This window comes from Typopeltis vanoorti, chromosome 2 (genome assembly GCF_054136105.1).
Source record: "Typopeltis vanoorti isolate ZY-2024b chromosome 2, IOZ_Tvanoo_1.0, whole genome shotgun sequence".
Taxonomy (NCBI): Eukaryota; Metazoa; Arthropoda; class Arachnida; order Uropygi; family Thelyphonidae; genus Typopeltis; species Typopeltis vanoorti.
The window spans coordinates 133,952,657-133,976,430 of record NC_143550.1 but is presented as its reverse complement, the minus strand read 5'-3'; the positions used below and the strand labels follow the sequence as shown (position 1 = coordinate 133,976,430).

The following is a 23,774-nucleotide window of genomic DNA, read 5'->3' as shown; positions in this document are numbered from 1 at the left end:
ACCTCATCCCATCCTGTTTCCTCTTATCCTCTCAGAAAATACCATATCCCTTGCATTATATCCATATGATTATATCATTTTCCATCAACTAAATCTCACTAATGCATGTAACTTCTGGCTAAGTTGAATTAAACAATGCCAAGAACTCCAATCCCTTATTCCAGTATTAGTATATATATAAACTGCAGTATTCCCTTCATCTTAGAACCCCCCCCCCCCACAAACACCTTATGTTGATTATCCAACTCAAATACAGAAACTGAGGAGCTACAATCAGCATTATGTGTTCTTTCTACTACTCACTCACTATCTCTAGTATGTGTGCATTCACATCCGCCCCCCCCCCCAAAAAAAAAAAACACTCAGGTTCCCTGACTATGCACTTCCAAACTTTTGCAGTCAATGCTTTCTCAAGATACCAAACTCTGAACCCATTCAAATACAAATTATCAGCCTTATATTAGTTATTTCATCTACTGAACTCGAGACACTTTTTTTAGTGACTTCATCACTAGAAAAAAGTGTCCCTCTTTATTATCTTTTGTACTGATGCAACATTTGTAATTGTGCAGTATGATGAGTTGGGTTGTGGATATCACTAATCCACAACCCAACTCATCAACACCATTTCTATAAATTGATAAGCAATGAATTTCTGCCAGTAAAATAATTTTCAGTAATGTAATGATATATTTAGAAAATACTTTAAGCTTACTAATAGGAGACTTCAGTAATGAATTGTTTTTCTGAGAAGTCAGTAAGGTGAAGTTACTTCCATCCATATATGCCATATTGATAGAATGGTGATTACCTCCATGGTCTGACCATATCAACAGCCTAAGATATTTCAAAAGGGATATATATATATATATATACACACATACATACAACACATTAACATTTATTTATAGTTGTCAGTTAATTTAATGATACACATATAATCAGTTAATTATTAAAATCAGTTACTTTTCTTTTTAAAAAAATAACCACATATAATTTTCTTTGTTTAGTGAGTCAGGTACGATGAATATTTCCATGACAATACCATGCTCTGCTTAGGTGTCAAAAGAGTAAGTATGTTTAATCATCAATGGGTATCACAACAGTGCAATAATATGCATATTATTTAACTGATCTGTGTTTGAATATAACTCACTGCCACATGGAAAAATTTTACTGGTAATGCAGTCATAGCTTATTATCCCTAACTGGACTCAAATCCTCTAATATCATTAGCAGTACACCTCCTCCTCCTCAACTATCCTGCTTATTCTTCCTAAAAATACTGTACCCTTTACATGTCACATCTGCCTCTAATAGGCAGGGCTCACCAGTTCCTACAATCTTAGGCTCAATGTATTCACTAAAGTAATGTTTCCCAAACTTCTGGATGTCAGAGGCCCCTTTGGAAAAATTAAAATATTTCACGGCCCTCCTCAAAATAAAAATCGTAATATAGACATATGTTATTATAATATTTATTGTATTTATATTCAATACAAAATATACACAGCGAATATTGCAAAAATCAAATGCAAATATTGCATTTTTAGCATCTTACATACGCATTTGACATGACACATTATCTCATATATTTTTATATAGATTTTTATTGTACATTTGCAGTACAAGCACATGAAACATAAAACGATTAGTAATAAAGAAAGAATTAAAAACATAAAAGAAGTTTAATAACAATTTAATGTGATGGATGCGTTTCAATACCGAAAAGTCAATTTCAGGTGAAATATTTGAAACTGTAATTCTTAGATTTTTGCTTTGAAATGAAACTTATATGAATAAGCATATATTTACTAATATTCATTAAGTGCCAAAATACGCAGGAGAATTTGTGAACCCACACCAATGTGTGATTTTTTTTCCATTAAAATATAAAAAATGACAAAAAAAAAATAATAAAAATTAAATAAGTTTCTTTTAAATTAAAAAAATCTACTTAGTCTTAAGACATTTTCAATTTTCTAGTAGTAAGACTTATACGTTGGTTAGACATAACTGGTAATTAATTTACGGAATTATTATTATTATTATTATTAAACAAGACCTCATGGAGTCAAAGACTCATCTAGGAGGTCCTTTTATCTCACACACATCTCATCATACCGGGTCTTAAACACATTCAAACTCCCTGCAGACACCACACTCTCAGGCAAGGCATTCCAATCATTCACAACTCTGCACGAAAAAAACCTGCCTCTCACTCCCCTACTCACACCCTCTTTATACAGTTTCCAGGTATGACCTCTGGTTCTCCCCTGATCTCCCACTATTCTCTGTAGAACTTCTCCACCATTGATCCTATAACAACCCCTTACCAACTTGTAGGTCTCTATCATATCTCCCCTCTTCCTTCTCTCCACTAGACTCTGCAAATTACATCTTTTCAATCTTTCCTCATACTGGACATTCCAGAGGTCAGAGACTACCTTAGTCAGTCGCCTTTGGACCCTTTCCAACATCTCTTCATCCTTCTGAAAACCAGGTGACCAAATCTGGGCACAATAGTCCATGTGTGGCCTAATCAAAGCCTTATACAATGGAACAAGAATCTCCCTACTTCTACAAGTCAGTGTCCTCCTCATCATTCCCAGAAGTCTTTGTGTTGTCTTCACAATTTTGGCGATGTGTCCCCTAAATTTTAGATCCTTATCCACTATCACTCCCAGATCTCTTATTTCCTCTACTTCCAACAATATATTCTCACCAAGCATAAATTCTGCATCCCATCTTTGTTTTCCAAATTTTAAAACCTTACATTTTGCAACATTGAACTCACATCCCCATTTGCTTGCCCAATCACTCAATTTATTCAAGTCTTCTTGCAAGGCCACAACATCTTCACTACTCTTTATGGTTCGTCCCAACTTTGCATCACCTGCAAACAACTGAATATCTCCATCCAAATCTTCGCCAATATCATTAATATACAATTAGTTAAATAGTAATGGCCCTAAAACAGATCCCTGAGGCACTCCACTAGTGACTTTCCTTTTCCTGGATATTGCACCCCCATACACAACTTGTTGATACCTATCAGATAGCCAGTCTCCAATCCAATGCACTAATCTAATATCCAACCCCATCTGCTCTAGTTTGACTGTCAACTTATCATGAGGTACTCTATCAAAAGCTTTTGCAAAATCCAAGTATATTACTGTGTATCCTTCTCCTCTGTCCAAGGAAGCAGTCACTTTATTGTAATAAGCAAGTAGATTACTAAAACACGACCTCCCTTTAGCAAATCCATGCTGTCCATCAAAGATTATACCATTGTTGTCAACCCAACTCTGGATCCTAGTTCTCACAAGCTTCTCCAACAACTTAACCACAACACCTGACACACAGATAGGCCTATAGTTTGATGCTTGAGTTTGATCACCTCCTTTATGAAGTGGCACAATCTTGCCCTCCTTCCACTCTTTAGGGACTTGACCAAGCGCAAGACTCGTATTAAAAAAATATGTCAAGGCAGGTGTCAACTCTCTGGCACATTCCTTCAGAATACGCGGTGATATATTATCAAGTCCCACAGCCTTATTTACATCTAGTTTACTCAACTCCCCAAACACCTCTTGCTCACTTACAGTCAGTCTCTCCACCCCATCATCAACTGCTCTTAATCTCTCCATGAAGTCACATTCACAAGATTGAAAGATCTTTATGAACTGCTCATTAAGTATCTCCACCACACATTCTGCAACAGCTGTCTTTATACCATTTCCTCCAATCAATGTCATCCTTCCATAATCATTCTTTCTTTTGCTGGCTACATATCGAAAGAACTCCCTAGGATTCTTTTTAGCTTCATTAGCTAACTGCTGTTCATACCTCTCTTCAGCTACTCTCACCAACCAAGTCACTCTCCTTGCCTGGTCTTTGTAGAACTCATGAAATTGGTTACTTCCACTTCTCTTATGCTGCCTCCACAATGCCCTTTTTCTCTGTATTGCATGCTTAATCTCTTTATTCATCCATCTCACACCTAACTTATTTAACCTTCTCACCCGTGGTATACATTTAGACATTGCATCCACTAAATATTTTTTGAAAATCCCCCAAGCTGCATTGATCTCTTTTCCAGCTAACTCCTCATTCCATGCTACACCTGCAAGCTGTCTCCTGAGCTCTTCATAATCACCCCCCTTGTAGTTCCACATATACCCTTTTTTCACAGGGGTCCTTGCACTGCTGGCAACCACCCAAGTAATCACCTCATGGTCACTTTCACCAATTGGTGGATGATTTGATACCTCATTGATAATTACATCCTCCGATGAGATGACCAAATCCAAGACCCTTAATCCTCTTGTGCCCTCTGTTACATACTGTCTAAGGTAGTTATCCCTCAAAAACTCAAGAAACTCATTTTCTTTACTTCCAGTTGCTATCTCTTCATTCCAGTCTATATTGCCATAATTAAAATCACCCATAATGATCACCCTTTTCTTATTTGCTTGGCTTATTTGACCATACATTTCACTATCACCACCATCCACATTACCAGGTCTATAACAACATCCCACCAAGTATTTGATTCTATTCACCTCTATCTCACACCATACTGCCTCAAAACCACTGGCCCCATTTCCCTCTTGCATCTCTACCTTGTATGGACATAACTCTTTCTCTATCATCAATAGCACTCCCCCTCCCTTTTTACCCCTTCTATCCTCACGAAACACATCATATCTTTCCATTTCTATTCCTGTCAGGATGTCATCCTCATCTAACCATGTCTCACTTATTCCGACAATCTCTGGGTGCACAGACGCAATTAGTGCAACCATTTCATCCGCCTTGTTTCTTATACTTCTAGCATTGGTATACAAACACAACAACTCATTTCTGGATCTACAGCTAGTTCCACTGATACCACTCACTCGATGCGATCTCTCCATGCTGGACTGGGGCCATTTCCCTTTCTGCTTCTTCATTTTAGAACCCTTTGCAATTCCATCTGTTTCCTTTTGATCGCTGATCATCCCATTACTTTCCTGCCTACACATTCTCTCACCTCCTCTTGGAGCATCCACCTTTCTCACGCTGTGTATCCCTGTCCACCCTGAGCCTCGCCGTTTCCCTGCTCCTCTTGCACACCCATTCTCTCATTTTCTATACTCATACCACTCACTTTCACATTCATTTCCACTCCTTCAATCTCTCCTGTCTTACTCTCCTGCTCTTCCACATCACTCCCCTCTCGATCTGATTCATTCTCTCTATTCACTTCTCTACCTTCCAGCAGCAGTCTCTCCAAGCGACTCACACCATAACCACTCAAATGCAGTCCATCGCTCCCATACAGCTCACTTCATCCCTCAAACTCATTCCACACATTAACAAACTGTACTCCCATCTCCTCACAAATTTCAGCCAGAATATCATTCATAATCCTTGCTCTCCGCCTCATTTCACCACAATCATACCTAGGCAACACACTGACCACCCTTCCTGTCACACTATTCTCCTTTATCTTTCCAAGCAGTCTCCTGACATTCATTTTGACATGCTCTTTGTTCTCTCTCAAATCATTCGTACCAATTAATACAATTAACTCTTTTGCTCGTTCCCGCCTCATATTCAATGCCTCAATCACTCTACTCATTTTACCGCCTGGAAAACATACCTTGTGCATTTTATCCTCTAGCACACCTTTAATAATGGAGTCGCCATACAACACCACTCGCTCATCTTTTGTTATCTCTTTCATGCCATCATGATTTATTTTAATAGTTTTGACCTGAATTCTCTTAATTTCATTCCGCATCCATTTCATTTCTTGCTTCATCCAATCCAATTCACCTTCTGAACCTCGCGACATATTCACTCTATCATTAAATCTTTCTAACTTTCTAACTCTCGACCCCCTCTTCTCACTTTCCCTCTCATTCATCCTTCTTTGTTTCCGTACTTTCGGTCCAACATACGTCCAACTTTCACTATCATTCTTCTCACTTTCACTCTCACATATCTTTCTTTGTTTCCATACTTTCGGACTAACATGTGTCCAACTTTCGCTATCATTCTTCTCACTTTTACTGTCATTCATCTTTCTTTGGTTCAGTACTTTCGTTCCAACATGCGTCCAACTTTCGCCATCAGTCATTCTTTTTTCGCTATCATTCATTCTTTCGATTTTTTTTACTTGCGATTTCTGCACCACGCCATTTCTACTTTCATTCGTTCTCTCAATTTCGTTTCTTTCCGCCTCACTTTCGTCCCTTTTAACATCCGTTACGGTTGTCAAATCGCTCTTTTTCTTTTTTCCTGATTTTTTAACATTTTTTCGCCTGTCTTTCTCGCCATCCTCCTCTTTCAAACGTGCACTCACGACACAATCGGTACTAGCACTTTCTGTCATCAACTTCATATTCGCATTCATCAATTCCTCGTTCAGGTCACATTTCACACACACCCTTCTTCCATCCGCACTAAACATCCACAAATCATTTATGTAGTCGAAGGAATACATATAACAGACCTCACACTTAAACAACGCATATAAAGTATATTAATTAAAGATAACTTTAATGAATCACTTCTATATTTCAGCAATGTCACATTGCCATCTTCAGGAACATAAAGATATGGTATGTGCACTAAGGAACTAACAAAGCAAATGAGGAAGAAAGTAAGAAACTAATTTTGTTCCTAAAGTCCTAATGGTGCCCTCTTGCAGGCTAATTTGGTAGTCTTGGCAGTTGGGCTGAAGTTCTCATAATGAAAGTCTCCCACATTTGGGGCAGTTTCATGCACCCAAATTTGTTGAGGTTAGGAATGTTTTTTAGAGCTGCTGAAGATTCTTTGAATAATCTTTCGTATTTAAACTTGCTGCGATGGATTATTTTTGTTTTCTTCCAACGAATTTTATGGTGGGTATCTAAGGCATGGTCTGCCAGCCCAGAGCGGCTGTACTGGTGAAAACAAAATTAGTTTCTTACTTTCTTCCTCATTTGCTTTGTTAGTTCCTTAGTGCACATACCATATCTTTATGTTTCTGAAGATGGCAATGTGACATTGCCGAAATATAGAAGTGATTCATTAAAGTTATCTTTAATTAATATACTTTATATGCGTTGTTAATTCCATAAATTAATTACCAGTTACATTTTCAATTTGTTTGCATTATTTCATGCCCCCCCCCTCAACAAAACCTACCGCCCCCAAGAGGGTTGCGGCCCACAGTTTGGGAAGCGCTGCACTAAAGCAAAAAAACTGTCCTCTTTTGTTTCTAATACTCGGCATTCATGTACAAGCATAATAAATTACCTGTATGCTTTGTATACTCACTTCTGTAATCCGCATAGTAAAGTTAGACAACTTCCAGATCTCTATTTGTATCTAATGACTTACTTATGCAAACTTCCAGATGCTTAATAAGTCTGAACTGGATGAACACAATCATTCTTTGCTCACAATCATTTCCATGATAATGCACACTTCTATCATTAAAACAGGTGCATAACTTCATTGCTCTTACATATACATTCTCACCATTCCTCCTATCATAATCTAGTTTCCCCGAGGCTTATGATATGTCACAAAGCAATTAATATTTCTCTAGACTTTCTGATACCATGTGCATTTATGTGTAGGCCATCCCTCTTATATAAATCTGTTCTTCACTCATACTCACTCAGCTCAATTCATCTAAACACTCAGATCTATTCTTTCTATAGTCTATGTATCAAACTGTTTACTATCATAGCCATTCTTAATTCAATTCCATCATATCTAGATTAAAAACTAATGATTTTCACTTTCTAACTCTTCATTCTTGCTTGTTCCAACTATACTTTCTTATCTTTTCTCATATTGAACTTATTGCTAGTTGAATCATTCATTACTAATTATCATCTCTTCTATTTCTATTTTTTTTTTCAATTGTATTTATTAGGTTTTAGATTTTTGCTACAGGTAAACTTGAGTAATAACTCAGTCATCAATGACATGGTTTATGATGGAATTGCTATAGCAAATAACATCCTTTTTAATCAATTTTACTTACCTGATTATCATTATGCAATATCGTGCTAGTTTCAGTATTTTCTTGTTTTTCTGAAATTTTTTGTCATTCCTATATTCCTTTAAATGACTTTTAACTTTTTGTAATGCCCATGTTGCCTGCCTAATCATCATCGTCAATTCCTGACATGTACCCACAAGGTGTGTAAAGGATATGATACTACATGAAAAATTTACATCATTACTAACTTCCTATCTACAATTTTCCTCCAAATCAATCTGTTACCTGTCAAGACTCCAACTTTATCAGATCTTATATTTCTGTTTTCTAAGGCAGAAGGCTGACTACTTATATCTTGGTCAGCCTCTGGTCTTTTTCCAGCCAACCAGGCAGAAAACACTTGTTTTGCTAATCATTCCTGTCCCATTCTGTTTAAGTGACCGTACCACTTCAGATTAGCTCTGCTAACACATTCCTGGATGCTAAAAAAGTCAAGTTCTTTCTTAATATCAAAAATTTTTTAATATGATATTGCCATTGATCCCATCTTTTCACATCTCTAATCTTTCTCAGGGCACTCATATCTGCAGCTCCATGATCCATGTTAAAATTGGCTTGAACAGTGTGTTGTATACAGCTAATTTAGTGTTTTGACTAATTTCTATTTTATTCCATATAAATTTATGTAGTTGACTTCCTACCGTACCAGCTTTGTTGATTCTGTTGTCTATTTCCATATTTAATTTACCTTCTTCACTTAAAAACATGCTTAAGTAGCTGAAATGTTTTACGTGTTCTATAGGTTCTCCATTCACAATGCAGTTGATATTTTCAATGCTTATGCCTATTTTCATTGTCTTTGTCTTGTTATTGCTGACCTTCATACCATTTCTATTACAACAGTTATTTACTTTAGTCAGGGAATCTTGCAGACTTGTAACGAATTTATTTAGAAGTATAACATCATTTGCATAAACCAAAGAGCTGAGATTAACTTCTCCAATTTTGATATTAGGTTTAATAGCACTTTCTTTCATAATGTGATCCATATAGATAATGAATAACAGAGAGGATGAAGTACATCCCTGTCTGACACTAGATTTAACATTAAACCATCTTCCCATACTTCCTTCATTTCTAATTGCTGACTTACAACTCAAATAAAGACTATGTATTGCTTGATATAATGCCCCATCGATACCATACAACTGTAGCATTTTGAATAGCTTCTCTCTCTCTCTCTCTCTCTCTCTCTCTCTCTTGGCACCTTGTCATATGCCTTTTCCAGATCTACAAAACTTAAATACAGATCTTCGTTATATTCCCATGATTTCTCAACTATTTGACGTAAAGTGAAAATCTGATCCTGACAGCATCTATTTGGCTTGAAGCCAAATTGTTCTTCGCCAACTTTCCCTTCAACAATCTTTTGCAACCGTTTCTCAAATATACTTGCATATATCTTACAAATTCAATTCTCACATTCAATTTTATTTTACCTTTTTATATATGGGTACTATGAGATTGCCTAATCAACTGTTTTAATTTTGCTATTTCACAGGTTAATTCTTTTTCATTATCCTTGGGTTTATTTTTAGCTGGGAAAGCCTTCTTGTTCTCAACATCACTATTATTGTTTTATATTTTGATGCTGCACAATTCTTTGTGTTGTTGACACCATTTTGTAACAATACTTAATATTACAAAAAATTCTATAACATAGAAAGTGCAATAAAATTCCAAACATCAGCACTTATTATACTATACTATAAAATGTGAATTTTTCCAAGAAATAAAAGATAAAAAAATCATCTATTCTACATAGGTATTAAATAAACTGACCACTCATAATGCAGCCACAAACCTGTGAACAAACAAGCCCATTTAACCTGGATCAAATCAAATCATTTCTGCACAAAAAATTAAAAAATGCAAATATACTTACAAAAAATATTTCTTTCCCATTCACCTTTACCTGTATTCATGGTATAAACAGCATTCTAAACGATGTGAACCACTACTGGCATACATCCATACCCCATCTTCTATTTTCATTGAATTTCAACTCTCTGACTAATCAACTATGACCGATCTTAATTGTCCAAGCTACTTACTGTGTGATTCCTTCTGCCACAAGGATGGTACGTTGCTTTTCCACAATCCAATATTCCTTACAAAAGTATGCCTAATCTTAAAAACGACTCTGCCATATTTAAAAAATAATTATTCCATATATGAGAGATAGAAGAACCTACAGCACATCAGTGACATGTGAGGTGCAAGCAAGGATGGACAGAGAAGAAATCTGATGACATTTTTCTTGAAGGGTTTGAGGTTATTGTTATGAGACACAATATCAGGAAGGCTGTTCCAGGGGACAGAGGTAGATGGAATAAATGAGGAAAATTAGGAGGGGGGGGGAAGCAGGCAAGAATGGAGTGAAAATAAAAACTAATGACATTTTACTGGAGGGTTGTATTTGAAATCTGATGACATTTTTCTTGAAGGGTTTGAGGTTGTAGTTGTTATGAGACGCAATATCAGGAAGGCTGTTCCAGAGGACACAGGTAGATGGAATAAACGAGGAAAATTAGGGGGGGGGGAGCTGGCAAGGATGGAGAGAGAAGAAATCTAATGACATTTTACTGGAGTGTTGTAGTTGTTGGAAAACACAATATCAGGAAGGTGATCAAGAGGACATAGGTAGATGGAATAAATGAGGAAAATTGGATTTTGTTGTACCACCATATGCTTTTGTAGTTTAAACCAATAGGGAATACAATTTGGTGACCTAAGTCCCAAATTGCTAGCCCATCTTTGTTCATTTAGTGCTTAGTAGATCCCTATTAACAGGGTGCACCACATAAAGGTAAGGATTGGACATTGGATGAAAAGTTCCAATCAGTTCTCTGCATTCCTGAAATCTGATGTGGAGGTCTTCTCCCAGTTATTTGGCTTTGAACTTTAAGTGACCCTCTGCATGGAGTTAGTAAAGGGAAATGGCTACTCACTGATACTGCTAGACTTTGCAAAGGCATTTGACAGGATCGAATATAGAACTCTATTGCATAAATTGGAGCAAATGGGGATGGATATGAGGTGATTTGGATTAGAGGGTGGCTGATGGACAAATATCGAAGAGTGGTTTACAGAGGAGTTAAAGAGTCCAGGTTATGACCAGCAGTGTACTATAGGGCATAAATATTTAGTCCTGCATTGTTTAATTTGAATATCAATGATATGACAGGAAATACTCCATTGTTTGCTGATGATGCTAAACTGGTAAGAGCAATGTAACTGAGGGTGATGCAGAGATCCTGCAGGAAGACTTAAATAGACTAGCACTATGGGCAAAGGTAAATAGCTGCAAGTGTAATGTGGAAAAGCATAAGTTGATACACTTTGGGAAGAGATCACAGTATACTATACTGATGGAACTGAACTAATTGTGGACAGGAAGTTGAAGTTTAGAGAGCATATGATTATTTTTATTATTATGTCTCCATGGAGTCAGAAGTCCCATTGTTGGATGCCCTACATTGACACAATAACCATTATTCACGCAATCCCTACACTTCTCGTTAAACTCATTCATATATGCACTCACAGCCACCCTTTGGCAGAGGTGTTGTAAGTGCATTTTTTTCTTGGGCGATGATTTCAACACCCTCCAAACGAAAAAAAAAAAAATCTAATCCTAACACCCTTCCTAACAATACTCATATATTTCTAGGAATGATCTCTCATTCTCTTCCTTCCTGCACTGTACAGATAAAAGTCACAAATTCTATAAAACCCCTTTAATAAATGATATGCTTCTATCATATCTTATCTCCTCTCTTATGGCTCTCAAGAGTTTTTGGAGCCCAAAGACTTTCAATGTATCCTCTTAGGAAACATTCCACAGATCTGAAGCAAACTTTTTCACTCGCCTCTGGATCCTCTCCAGCACTTCATCACCATGAATCCAGGTGACCAATGTGCAATAGTCCAAATGTGATCTTATTAATGCCTTATAAAGTGAAATGATAACTGAACTATCCCTTCTTGTCAGTATGTTCTTCAACAACCATGTAATTTGATGTGCTGCTTTGACCACCTTTGCAATATATCCTCTGAACTTCAGTTCTCTGTCCACAATTATTCCCAAGTCACTTGTCTCCTCAACTTCTTGTAGTTCAAGTGGATTAATATAGTACACAGCATGTGATCTCATCCTTCCAAAGTGCATCACTTTACGTTTCACTACATTAAAATGGAAGCCATTTATCTTTTCTCATACCACTAGCATATTTAAGTTATCTTGCAATATATCCACATCCTTCATTGACTATCATTCTTCCCAATTTTATATCATATTGTGAAGGTAACCAAAACAGCATATCAGATTACATAGTTGTTGGAGAACACGTGCAGAGATGGAGAGGTTATTGATTCCCTATATAAGGCTTTAATAAGGCCATATCTGGACTTCTACACACAGATCTGGACACTAAGATTCCGTGAGGATGTAAAAGTGGTATAGAGGATCCAGAGATCCTGCAGGAAGACTTAAATAGACTAGCACTATGGGCAAAGGTAAATAGCTGCCAGTGAGAACAATTGCAGCAGGTCTATGGAAAGCTACCTATGAGAACAGACTGATAGTCTGGGAGTCTAGAAAAATTAGCTGATAGGCAAAAAAAGAGGAGACTGGATAGAAGCATTTAAGTTATTAAAAGGGTTTTATAGAATTCACACTGAAGAATTCATACATGGCAAGAAGGGATTAAACAAGGAGTCACCAGTGGAAGTTGTGTAAGAGCATGGTTAGCAAGGATATTAGGACCAGATTTTTTTTTTGGAAGGTGGTGAATTGGTTGCCAGAAGTGCTTGTGAATGCTTCATTAATGAATGAGATTAAGAGGAGTTATGATTGGTATTGTGTGAATAATAGCTAGTGTGGGTGCGTGTGATTATTGGATCTCCTGTGATGAGTCTGCTGACTTCATGGAGATACTTACAGAATAATAATAATTATTATTATTACTTAGGCTTCATTAAGATTCCAAGCAGCATACACAAGAGAAATCAAGAACTTAAATACCTCAGCTTGAACTTTCTCAAAATGGATATAAGTACAAGATGATCAACATGATCTTGCAACTAGCCCCCCCCTCCCCACATCCCGAAGGCAATGAAAAATAAGCAAGAATACAAAGATGTGGTAACCCTTCTTTATACTAAATGTAATGGACAAAATTTCTAAACCACATCAACACCATGACATAAAACTATCTTGTATGCAAGTTTTCATGCCAATATGCAAGGCTTCAAGATTGTTTACTATCTTCTTGATTAACATTCACATTTGCCATCCTTCACTAACTTTGTGTCTTTAAAAAGTGGTGGTATTGTCTGCTTTTATTATTATTATTAAATATCAGACCACCAGGGAATCAAACTTAATGCATGAGATACCATACATAAAGATCACTGAACTGTGCAGCTTAAAGTCATTCGCCATTTCTACACTCCATTCACAAAGCAAGGCATTCTGCTCATCACTCACTCTTCATGCAAAACATCTGCCCCCCCCCCCATACAGTTTCAGTGGAGGGGCCATGTGTTCTACCTGTCTCCCTTCATGATATGAAAAATCTCTTCCACATTAATCTGTCATCAAACCATTACCAATTTATACGTTTATAATAACACATCACAGTCAATCATTTTTGGGTCCTATCCAATATATCTTTATCCCTATGAAACCAGAAGATCAAAAAATATGTGCAGCAGTCACATGCAACATTATTAAGGCCTTACACTTCTTTACTTCTACACACCTATCATTAGCATAATCTGGTACATTATGCCCTAATAGCTAAACTTCAGGTACCCTGTACATACACCAACACCACACAAAAATCTCATTTCCCCTAGCACATCCAAAATTTCCACCTGTTATGTACTTTGCATCCAATGCTTTCCTAACAAATTCAAAACTCTACACTTTGCAATGCAGAACTTGTATCTACCCAACTTTGTATTTCATGCATTCCATTAGAGGCTTAATGAAGTGAAACAGCAGTGAGAAAGAATTAAAAATAATATTTAATTCATTCAATATTTCAATCAGTCACTGAGACATCATCAGAAAATACAATATAAGATTTGTAATGCACACAGAAAGGCAACACAAAACTAAGTGAAACATATGGGCAAAAGACTGAAGTCCAAACTAGGCCAGGCAACTTCTCTGGGCACACTAATACTTTGAGATTCCAATTTACATCCTATGCCCCCAACAGATGCAGACTAAGGGTATCCTATCTAGTTAGGGCTCTAGTGTAGAACCTCATAACATAACCAAATAACATACAAACAAAGGCAACTTTGTGTTGCCTTTGTGTGAAAGTCTTATATTGTACTTCCTGACGATCTCTCAGTGACTGAGATGAAATATTGGAAGAATTAAATATTATTGTTAATACTTTCTCAGTGCTGTTTCACACTGTTAAGTCTCTAACATTACTTTCTCCCAGCACTTAACACGCAAATTTGTATTTCATGATCAATTGTTTCAAATACATGAAGCTATATTAAAAGGCAATGGTATAAAATCTGCAGCATATAATTCAAGTATTAATTAAACTGTTTCACTTATGCAATGAGTTTAATCAAATCACCCATATTTTGATCTCATTTCAAGTTGCATTTTCAAATTAGATATGAATTCAAATAAAGATACATAGCAAGTATTTATTATATATCCATTGTGATAAACTCTTTGAAATGAAGGTAAATAGAACTGCTACAGAGGGCACAGCAACACACAAGGTCAGAGGTTATTACAGTAGTGCAAAAATAGTTAACAATATAAGTTAATACATAATATATAAAACACTAAGCCAAAGAATTCAGTAATCTACATATACGTAAAATTACAATAGATGCCTTTATAGCAGTACAAAAATAGGCAAAAATGGATTATTATACAATATGCATGTATGAAAATTAAATTTAGCAATGCAGTATAAACAGAATTTACCAATACATATAAACAGAATTACTAGAAAGTACACAAATAGGTAAGATGTCCTACAGCACTACATGATTATTCGAAAAATAAAGTAGTAAATAAGATGCATAACCTAACACACAAAATGTGTAAGATGAAAAGCCAAACGGCTATTTTTCTGGCGAGGTTGATAAGTTAAGGGGATAAAAATCCCTTATTGTTTTTCAGCCAGTAAGCGAAACTAAGATCGAAAACTACGATCTGAACGTTTCATGCCGACGAACTGTCAGAGGATCCAAGCATAAGTGACCACTTGGTAGTGCCACACAAAGGCAACTCGTTGCAAAGGTGGAGCAAGGTCCCTCACTATTCTTGATATTTTCTCATAATGTAAAAACTTAAAGCTCCTAGGAGATGTAGTACTGCTTTACATTATGAGGAGAGGTCACTACCCAGACCGGTTTCAACCTTTTTTGAGGTCTCATCAGTGAGTAGCTAGACCTAGAATATCAGGGTTAAGTGAAGAGAACTTACATACTTTCGCTATACGAATGCCAGACAGGTGTGTCACTATATTATATTATAATGTATTATAACTAAGATGAAAAGCCAAACAGGCTATTTTTCTGGTGAGGTTGATAAGTTAAGGGGAATAAAAATCCCTTATTGTTTTTCAGCCAGTAAGCGAAACTAAGATCGAAAACTACGATCTGAACGTTTCATGCCGACGAACTGTCAGCGGATCCAAGCGTAAGTGACCATTTCCTGGAGCTGTATGTTTTTACATTATGAGAAAATATCAAGAATAGTGAGGGATCTTGCTCCACCTTTGCAACAAGTTGCCTTGATGTGGCACTACCAAGTGGTCACTTACACTTGGATCCACTGACAGTTCGTCGGCATGAAACGTTCAGATCATAGTTTTTGATCTTAGTTTCACTTACTGGCTGAAAAACAATAAGGGATTTTTATCCCCTTAACTTACACAAAATGTGTGTTAAGTTATGCAGTATCTGCATATAAACAAAATTACTGCAAGATTTCAGCAGTACATAATACTTTAATGCATAATACATAAATAGATAACTATCATCATCATCATCAAATTCCTGCATGTACCCTCAAGGGGTGTACAGGATATGACAGTACTACATGAAAAAATTACATCATTACTAACTTCCTATCTACAATTTTCCTCCAAATCAGTCTGTTACTTGTCAAGACTCCAACATTATCAGATCTTATATTTCTATCGTCTAAGGCACTTTGTACCGTATCAATCCACTTATATCTTGGTCTTCCTCTGGGTCGTTTTCCTGCCAACCTGGCAGAGAACACTTGTTTTGCTAATCTTTCCTCTTACATTCTATTTAAGTGACCATACCACCTGAGATAAGCTCTGCTAACACATTCCTGGATGCTGACAATGTCAAGATCTTTCCTAATACCCTCATTTTTAATATGATATTGCCATTGATGCCATCTGTTCATGCCTATAATCTTTCTCAGAACTCTCATATCTGCAGTCTCTTGTCTTTGGACAAGTGTTTTACTTCTGACCCAGCTCTCAGATCCATAAGTTAAAACTGGTTTGAACACTGTCTTGTACAGCTAATTTAGTGTTTTGACTAATTTCTTTCTTATTCCATATGAATTTATTCAATTGACTTCCCACCATACCAGCTTTGCTGATTCTGTTGTCTATTTCTATATTTAATTTACCATCTTCAGTAAAAATTGTGCCTAAGTAGCTGAAATGTTTTACTTGTTCCACAGGTTCTCCATTCACAACACAGTTGACATTTTCAATGATTCTGCCTATTTTCATTGTCTTTGTCTTTTTTTTGCTGCTCTTCATACCATATCTATTACAACAGCTATTGAATTTACTCAGAGAATCTTGCAGACTTGTAGTAGATTTATTTAGAAGTATAACATCATCTGCATAAAGCAAAGAGCTGACATTAACATCTCCAATTTTGATATCAGGTTTAATACCACATTCCTTCATAATGTGATCCATATAGATAATGAATAACAGAGGGGATAATGTACATCCTTGTCTCACACCAGATTTAACATTAAACCATCTTCCTGTACTTCCATCAATTCTAACTGCTGACTTACAACTCAAATAAAGACTAAGTATTGCTGGATATAATGCCCCCCCATTGACACCATATAACTGCAGCATATTGAATAGCTTCTCTCTTGGCACCGTGTCATATGCCTTTTCCAAATCGCCAAAACTTAAATACAGATCTTTGTTGTATTCCCATGCTTTCTCTACTATTTGTCGTAAAGTGAAAATCTGATCCTGACAGCCTCTATTTGGCATGAATCCAGCTTGTTCTTCACCAAGCTTTTCTTCCACAATTCTTCTCAACCGTTTCTCAAGTATACTTCTATAGATCTTGCCAGAAACACTCAGTAGGGAAATACCTCTGTAATTCTCACATTCAGTTTTATTTCTCTTTTTATATATGGGTACTATGAGAGCTCTACTCCAATCATCGGGAATTCGTCCCTCTGTCCAGGCTTTCTGAACTATGCAGTGCAGCCACTGTAAGACTTTTATACCACCACACTTCAGCATTTCTGGTCGAATATCATCTACTCCTGCTGCCTTTCCACATTTCAAGCCTTTGATGGCTTTTTCTACTTCAAGTATGGATATGTATTCCTGACTGCATGCCTGGTCAGTGTTTTTTATTCTTGCCAAAGTCCTCCCATGACTTTTGTTTAGCTAGTTTTACACACTGTTTAGCTTTCTTACATTTGTCTCTGTATTCTGTAAGAGTAAAAGCTGACTTATTTGCCAGTAACTTTTGATATGCTTTCTTCTTTTCCTTCACTGCCTCTTTAACTTCCTGTCCACCAGGGAGTTCTCATTTTTTTTATCCTTGCACACAACCTCACCACATGCCTCTCTGGCAGAATCAATTAATGTTTTCTTCAGAGTTTGCTACCGAATCTCCAAGATTTGATTCCTGTTCTCAAACTCTTTCGTTTTCTTTTCAATAATCTTTCTGTATTTTAGTCTACAGTTCACATCTGAGAGCTGCTCAACTTTTATTCGCTTTAAAACTTTCTTACATGTTATTCTTTTCAATATGAAATTCAATTTTATCCTGCTCAAGACTAAATAGTGATCACTTCCAATTTCAAATCCTCTGTACACTCTGGTGTCCTACACCAGGGAGAAAACATCACTATCAACAATAACATAGTCAATGAGACTTTTCTTATTCCTAGCCTCTTCTCTCCATGTGAATTTTTGCACATTTTTATGTTGGAACATGGTGTTAGTAATAACCAGTCCATGTCCTGAGCAGAAATCCAACAGATATTTGCCATTATTATTAGCTTTGCTCTTTTCTCCAAATCTTCCCAAATATTTTTGTATGTCTCACACTCATTTCCTACTCTGATATTTAGATCCCCAACAAGAACCAACTTTTCCTTTTTCATTGTGTCAGTTGCTTTTTCTAAAAGCCTCAAAAAATTCCTCTACTTCTACCTTAGTAGAACCTTCTGTGGGACCATAGGCACAAATAAGTCTCATTGTCCAATTCCCCATTCTCATGTTTGCCAACATTACTCTACTTGAGACTGACTGCCATTGAAGAAGATTAGCCTCGTATTTTGTGTTGAATACTATGGCTACTCCTTCTTTTCCTTGATCGTTATTGCCTGAATATAGCATTTTGTATTTATTGCTCAGAATGATTACACCAGTTTTTGTCATTTTTGTTTCAGTCACCCCTGTTATGTCGATCTGGTACTTATCTAATTCCTTAGCTAGCTCGGAATTCAACATACTATCATACTCGATATTCAACGTACAACGTACTCGGTATTCAATCGGTACTATCAACGTAAGAAGCCATTCAGGCTTCTTACATTGATAGTACCGATCTTTAACTCTGGTGATGTTGAGTTGGGGTTTGTTTTCTGATTTGTTTTAGATTAGTTTTCAGATCAGAGAAATAGATAACTATAGGTTAACATATGTATATACAAAACAAGCCAAGGAAAGCAGTGTCTGCATCTAGTAAGATTACAACAAATATTATTATACTAATACTTAAAGAGTCAGAAAGGAATTATTATACAGCAATGATGAATAAAATTTAAGTTTAGCATTATGGTATTTACATATTAACAAAATTACAGCAGGGTGATACAAATATACAAGATCGAGGCCTATGGTAATACATAATTGGTGAGATTTAATGTCAGGAAACACAGCAGATTTAACCAAATGAATAATATGTATGTATAAAAATTAAGTTAAGCTAAAAAGTATTTACATATAAAAAAATTTATGGTCAAATGTGTTTGTACAAATTAATTCTTTCTATAAAATTAAAAACATCATGCAATTTCCCTGAGTCTGCTAGCATTTCCCTGAGTGTATATGGTTTGGTTAGATAGGTGAAAATTTCATTCCTCTTTCATGTAAATTTTTGACAATCTACCAGAATATGATGAATAGTGAGATGTTTGTTGCATTTTTCACATATGGGAGGGTCATCAGCTCTCAGTAAATGAGAATGCGTAAGGTGACTGTGACCTATGTGTTGACTAGCAAGGACAACCTGCTCCCTTCTCTTTGTACGTTGACAAGAATGCCAGTGTTTAATTTCAGGTTTAATATTATATAATTTGTTACATGATGCTTCTTGCCATGTTAATTCCCACTGATCAATTAGTTTTGATCTTATAAGTTGTCTGTAGTCTGTATATGGAACTGTCAAACAGTATGTAGAGAAGGTATGAGCTGATTTAGCAGCTGCATCTGCAGACTCATTTCCTTTGATTCCGATGTGGCTGGGAATACAGTAGAACTGAACATCGAAATTAAGGATTTTCATTTTGTGAAGCAGGTGTAGCACCTCATAAAGTACTGGATGTAGATTATACATAGGAGAGGAGATAGCCTGCAAAGAGCTCAATGAGTCTGTATAAATTATACACTTTTGGTGATTATACACTTTTATATGCATAAGTGCAAGCTGAATGGCATGTAACTCTGCTGTATAATTATTGCAGTCTGGTGGGATCTGATTTGAGATAATAATGTCAGGAAACACAGCAGCACAGCCAACAGAGGTGTTAGTTCTTGAACCATCAGGTATAAGATTTCTGTAGCTGACAAAGTGAGAGGTTGCAGGATGGTGTGCAAACCTGCCATGGAGGAATGCTGCTATGTTTAGTGTAGCCTAATGTTGTCAACATTTATACTAACGGCTTGCGCAGTTTCTTTAATATGCATACCAAAAGGATGTATAGCAGTTTAATGTGTGTGATATTGAGCTTCCCAATGCAAAGAGAATACACTATTCCATGTAGGATGATCTGGGAGAGATTTTATTTTTAAGGCGTAATTAAGAAACAACCGTTTCCGTCGAAGTGATAGAGCTGGTTCATTTGCTTCTACATAGAGACTTGGAGTGGGTGAGGTGCGAAAGGCACCAGTAGCTATCCGTATACCCTGATGATGGAATCCAACCATCATAGGTTACTCTGTCTTGTCGCACCATAGACTTGGGACCCATAATCCAGCTTTGAACGTATAAGTGCACGATAAAGATGGAGCAATGGGGCTCGATCAGCACCCCACTCAGTAGAGGATAGAGTGCGAAGGAGGTTCAAAGTTCTTTTGCACTTTTCTCTTAGTTGACGAATGTGTGCTAGAAATGCGAGTTTTCTGTCAAAGATGAGTCCCAAGAACTTGGTTTCTGTAGCTACTGGAATAACAGTATGTCCCATTCTTAGTTCAGGATCTGGTGATGAGTGAGTTTTCGACAGAAGCGTACACAGACACTTTTTTCTGTTGAAAACGTAAACCCATTATTAAGAGCCCACAGAGAGACATGATCAATTGCTTGCTGAAGTTGTCTTTCAATTACCCTCATGTTACGTGAGTGACAGTAAATTGTGAAGTCATCAACATATAGAGCATTGTCTACAGTGGGAGGAAGCTGTTCAATGATTGAGTTAATTTTAATAGCAAAAAGGTTACACTTAAGACAGAGCATTGGGGAACACCTTGTTCTTGATGATATGGTCAAGATAGCGTACTTCCCCCTCTGACTTGGAAAGTTCGCCTGGACAGAAAGTTTTTAATAAATATAGGGAGTGTCCTTTGAGACCTAGGTTATAGAAGTCTTTTAATATGCCATATCTCCAGACTGTGTCATAAGATTTTTCCATGTCAAAAAAAACTGAGAGAAGATGTCTCGCTTCAGAAATGCATCTCTTATACAAGTTTCTAACCAAACTAAATGGTCTAAAGTTGATCGATGTTTATGGAAACCACATTGTGTATTGGAGAGAAGACTGTTGCTTTCTAAATACCAGATAAGTCTGGCATTAACCATGTTCTCTAGTATCTTACAAAGACAGCTGGTCAGAGCAATGGGTCGATAATTATTTGCTTCATGTGTTGGATCTTTTCCTAGTTCTGGGATAGTAATGCCAAAAAATTGGAAACTCTTCCTCTGCAAATATTCTATTGTATAATAAGAGAAGAAGATCCATAGAAGATGATGGTAGATGTTTTATCATTTCATAATGAATGTCATCAGGTCCTACTGCACTGGGATGAGATTGTAGGAGAGCTCTTTTTAGTTCCTCCTTGGCAAATGGCTGATTATATGGTTGAAGAATGTTGGTAGAAAAATTAAGCCTTTGCCTTTGTTTCTCTTGCTGCTCTTTCAGTATTAAAAATTCTGCAATAGCTTTCGGATCAGCAAGAACACTTCCATTATAGTCTAAGGTGGACAAACAATTTATACTATATCTGCCTTTCATTTACCGGATTTTATCCCATGCAATTTTTGGACTGGTCATTTGATTAATTGATATAGTAAATTGGATCTATGATTGTTTTTGACTCTGACATCTTACATAATATGCTTTGGCTCGAGCACGCTTGAAAGTTATTAAATTTGATGTGGTGGGGTATCTACGAAATATACTCCATGCAAAGGAGTATATTTTTAGGTAGTATATAATATATTTCAGGCAGCCAAAAAAGATCATAGTGTTGATCTTTTTTGGCTACCTCACATTCTGGGTTCCACCAAGGCTTTGGATAGACTAGAAATCGAGATGATGTTTTTGGGATGGAGGTTGTTGCTGCATGGACAATGCATTCTGTTATATATTTTACAGCTTCATTGATAGGTGTTTGACTAATGGCATCAGCATTAAATTTTGCAAGATGAGAGAAAGTGTTCCACATAGCCTGGTCCATTTTCCATACAGGTATCCGTGTGGGTGAGCATGATTCCTGTGAAGTACAAAGAACAGGAAAGTGATCACTTACATATATGTTCTCTTCAACGTCCCACATGAGCAGTGGAAGAATGGAAGGGGAAACAGATTGTAAGATCAACTGAAGAATATGAGCGGGTAGGCATATGGAAGAAAGTATTGAGTTTATTATTTAGAAGGGAAAGTTATTATTATCAAGAATTTTTTCAAAGATTCGACCTTGCCTATTAGTGTTGGCACCATCCCCATAGAGTATTGTGACCGTTAAAGTCACCCATCAAAAGTATGGGTTCAGGCAGTTGCGAGATAAGGTTATCAAGATCAGTTTCATTTAACTCAACATTTGGTGGTAAATAAATTGAACATACTGTAATAAGAAATCCCACAAAGAAGCGAATTGCTATTGCTTCCAGAAAAGTATTAAGTTGGACCTGATGGAAAGGAATATGACTGCCCAATTCTTTTTCATTATCCTTGGGTTTATTTTTAGCTGGACAAGCCTTCTTGTTCTCAACATCACTAATATTGTTTTCCATTTTGATGCTGCTCAATTCTTTGTGGTGTTGACACCATTTCATAACAATACTTAATATTACAAAAAATTCTGTAATATAGAAAGTGCAATAAAATTTCAAACATCAGCACTTATTATACTATACTATAAAATTTTCCAAGAAATAAAAGATAAAAAAATCATCTATTCTACATAGGTATTAAATAAACTGACCACTCATAATGCAGCCACAAACCTGTGAACAAACAAGCCCATTTAACCTGGATCAAATCAAATCATTTCTGCACAAAAAAATTAAAAAATGCAAATATACTTACAAAAAATATTTCTTTCCCATTCACCTTTACCTGTATTCATGGTATAAACAGCATTCTAAATGATGTGCACCACTACTGGCAAACATCCATACCCCATCTTCTATTTTCATTGAATTCCAACTCTCTGACTAATCAACTATGACCGATCTTAATTGTCCAAGCTACTTACTGTGTGATTCCTTCTGCCACAAGGATGGTACGTTGCTTTTCCCAATCCAATATCCCTTACAAAAGTATGCCTAATCTTAAAAACGACTCTGCCGTATTTAAAAAATAATTATTCCATATATGAGAGATAGAAGAACCTACAGCACATCAGTGACATGTGGGGTGCAAGCAAGGATGGAGAGAGAAGAAATCTGATGACATTTTTCTTGAAGGGTTTGAGGTTGTTGTTATGAGACTGTATCAGGAAGGCTGTTCCAGGGGACAGAGGTAGATGGAATAAATGAGGAAAATTGGGGGGGGGGGGGGGGGGGAAGAAGCTGGCAAGGATGGAGTGAGAAAAAATCTAATGACATTTTACTGGAGGGTTGTATTTGAAATCTGGTGACATTTTTCTTGAAGGGTTTGAGGTTGTAGTTATTATGAGACACAATATCAGGAAGGCTGTTCCAGAGGACACAGGTAGATGGAATAAATGGGGAAAACTAGGATAGCTACTCCTCCATG

General features: G+C 36.5%; 1 protein-coding gene across 1 annotated transcript in view; it reads right to left on the bottom strand.

The window, feature by feature from the left end:
- The window catches only part of LRP1 (LDL receptor protein 1), a 1,646,373-nt gene that overhangs the window by 1,073,750 nt on the left and 548,849 nt on the right, over window positions 1–23,774 (bottom strand). The window contains exon 35 of the mRNA XM_090402369.1: window positions 716–837. Within this exon, the coding sequence (XP_090258495.1) occupies window positions 716–837 (122 nt within the window). The remainder of the gene's footprint in view (window positions 1–715; window positions 838–23,774) is intronic.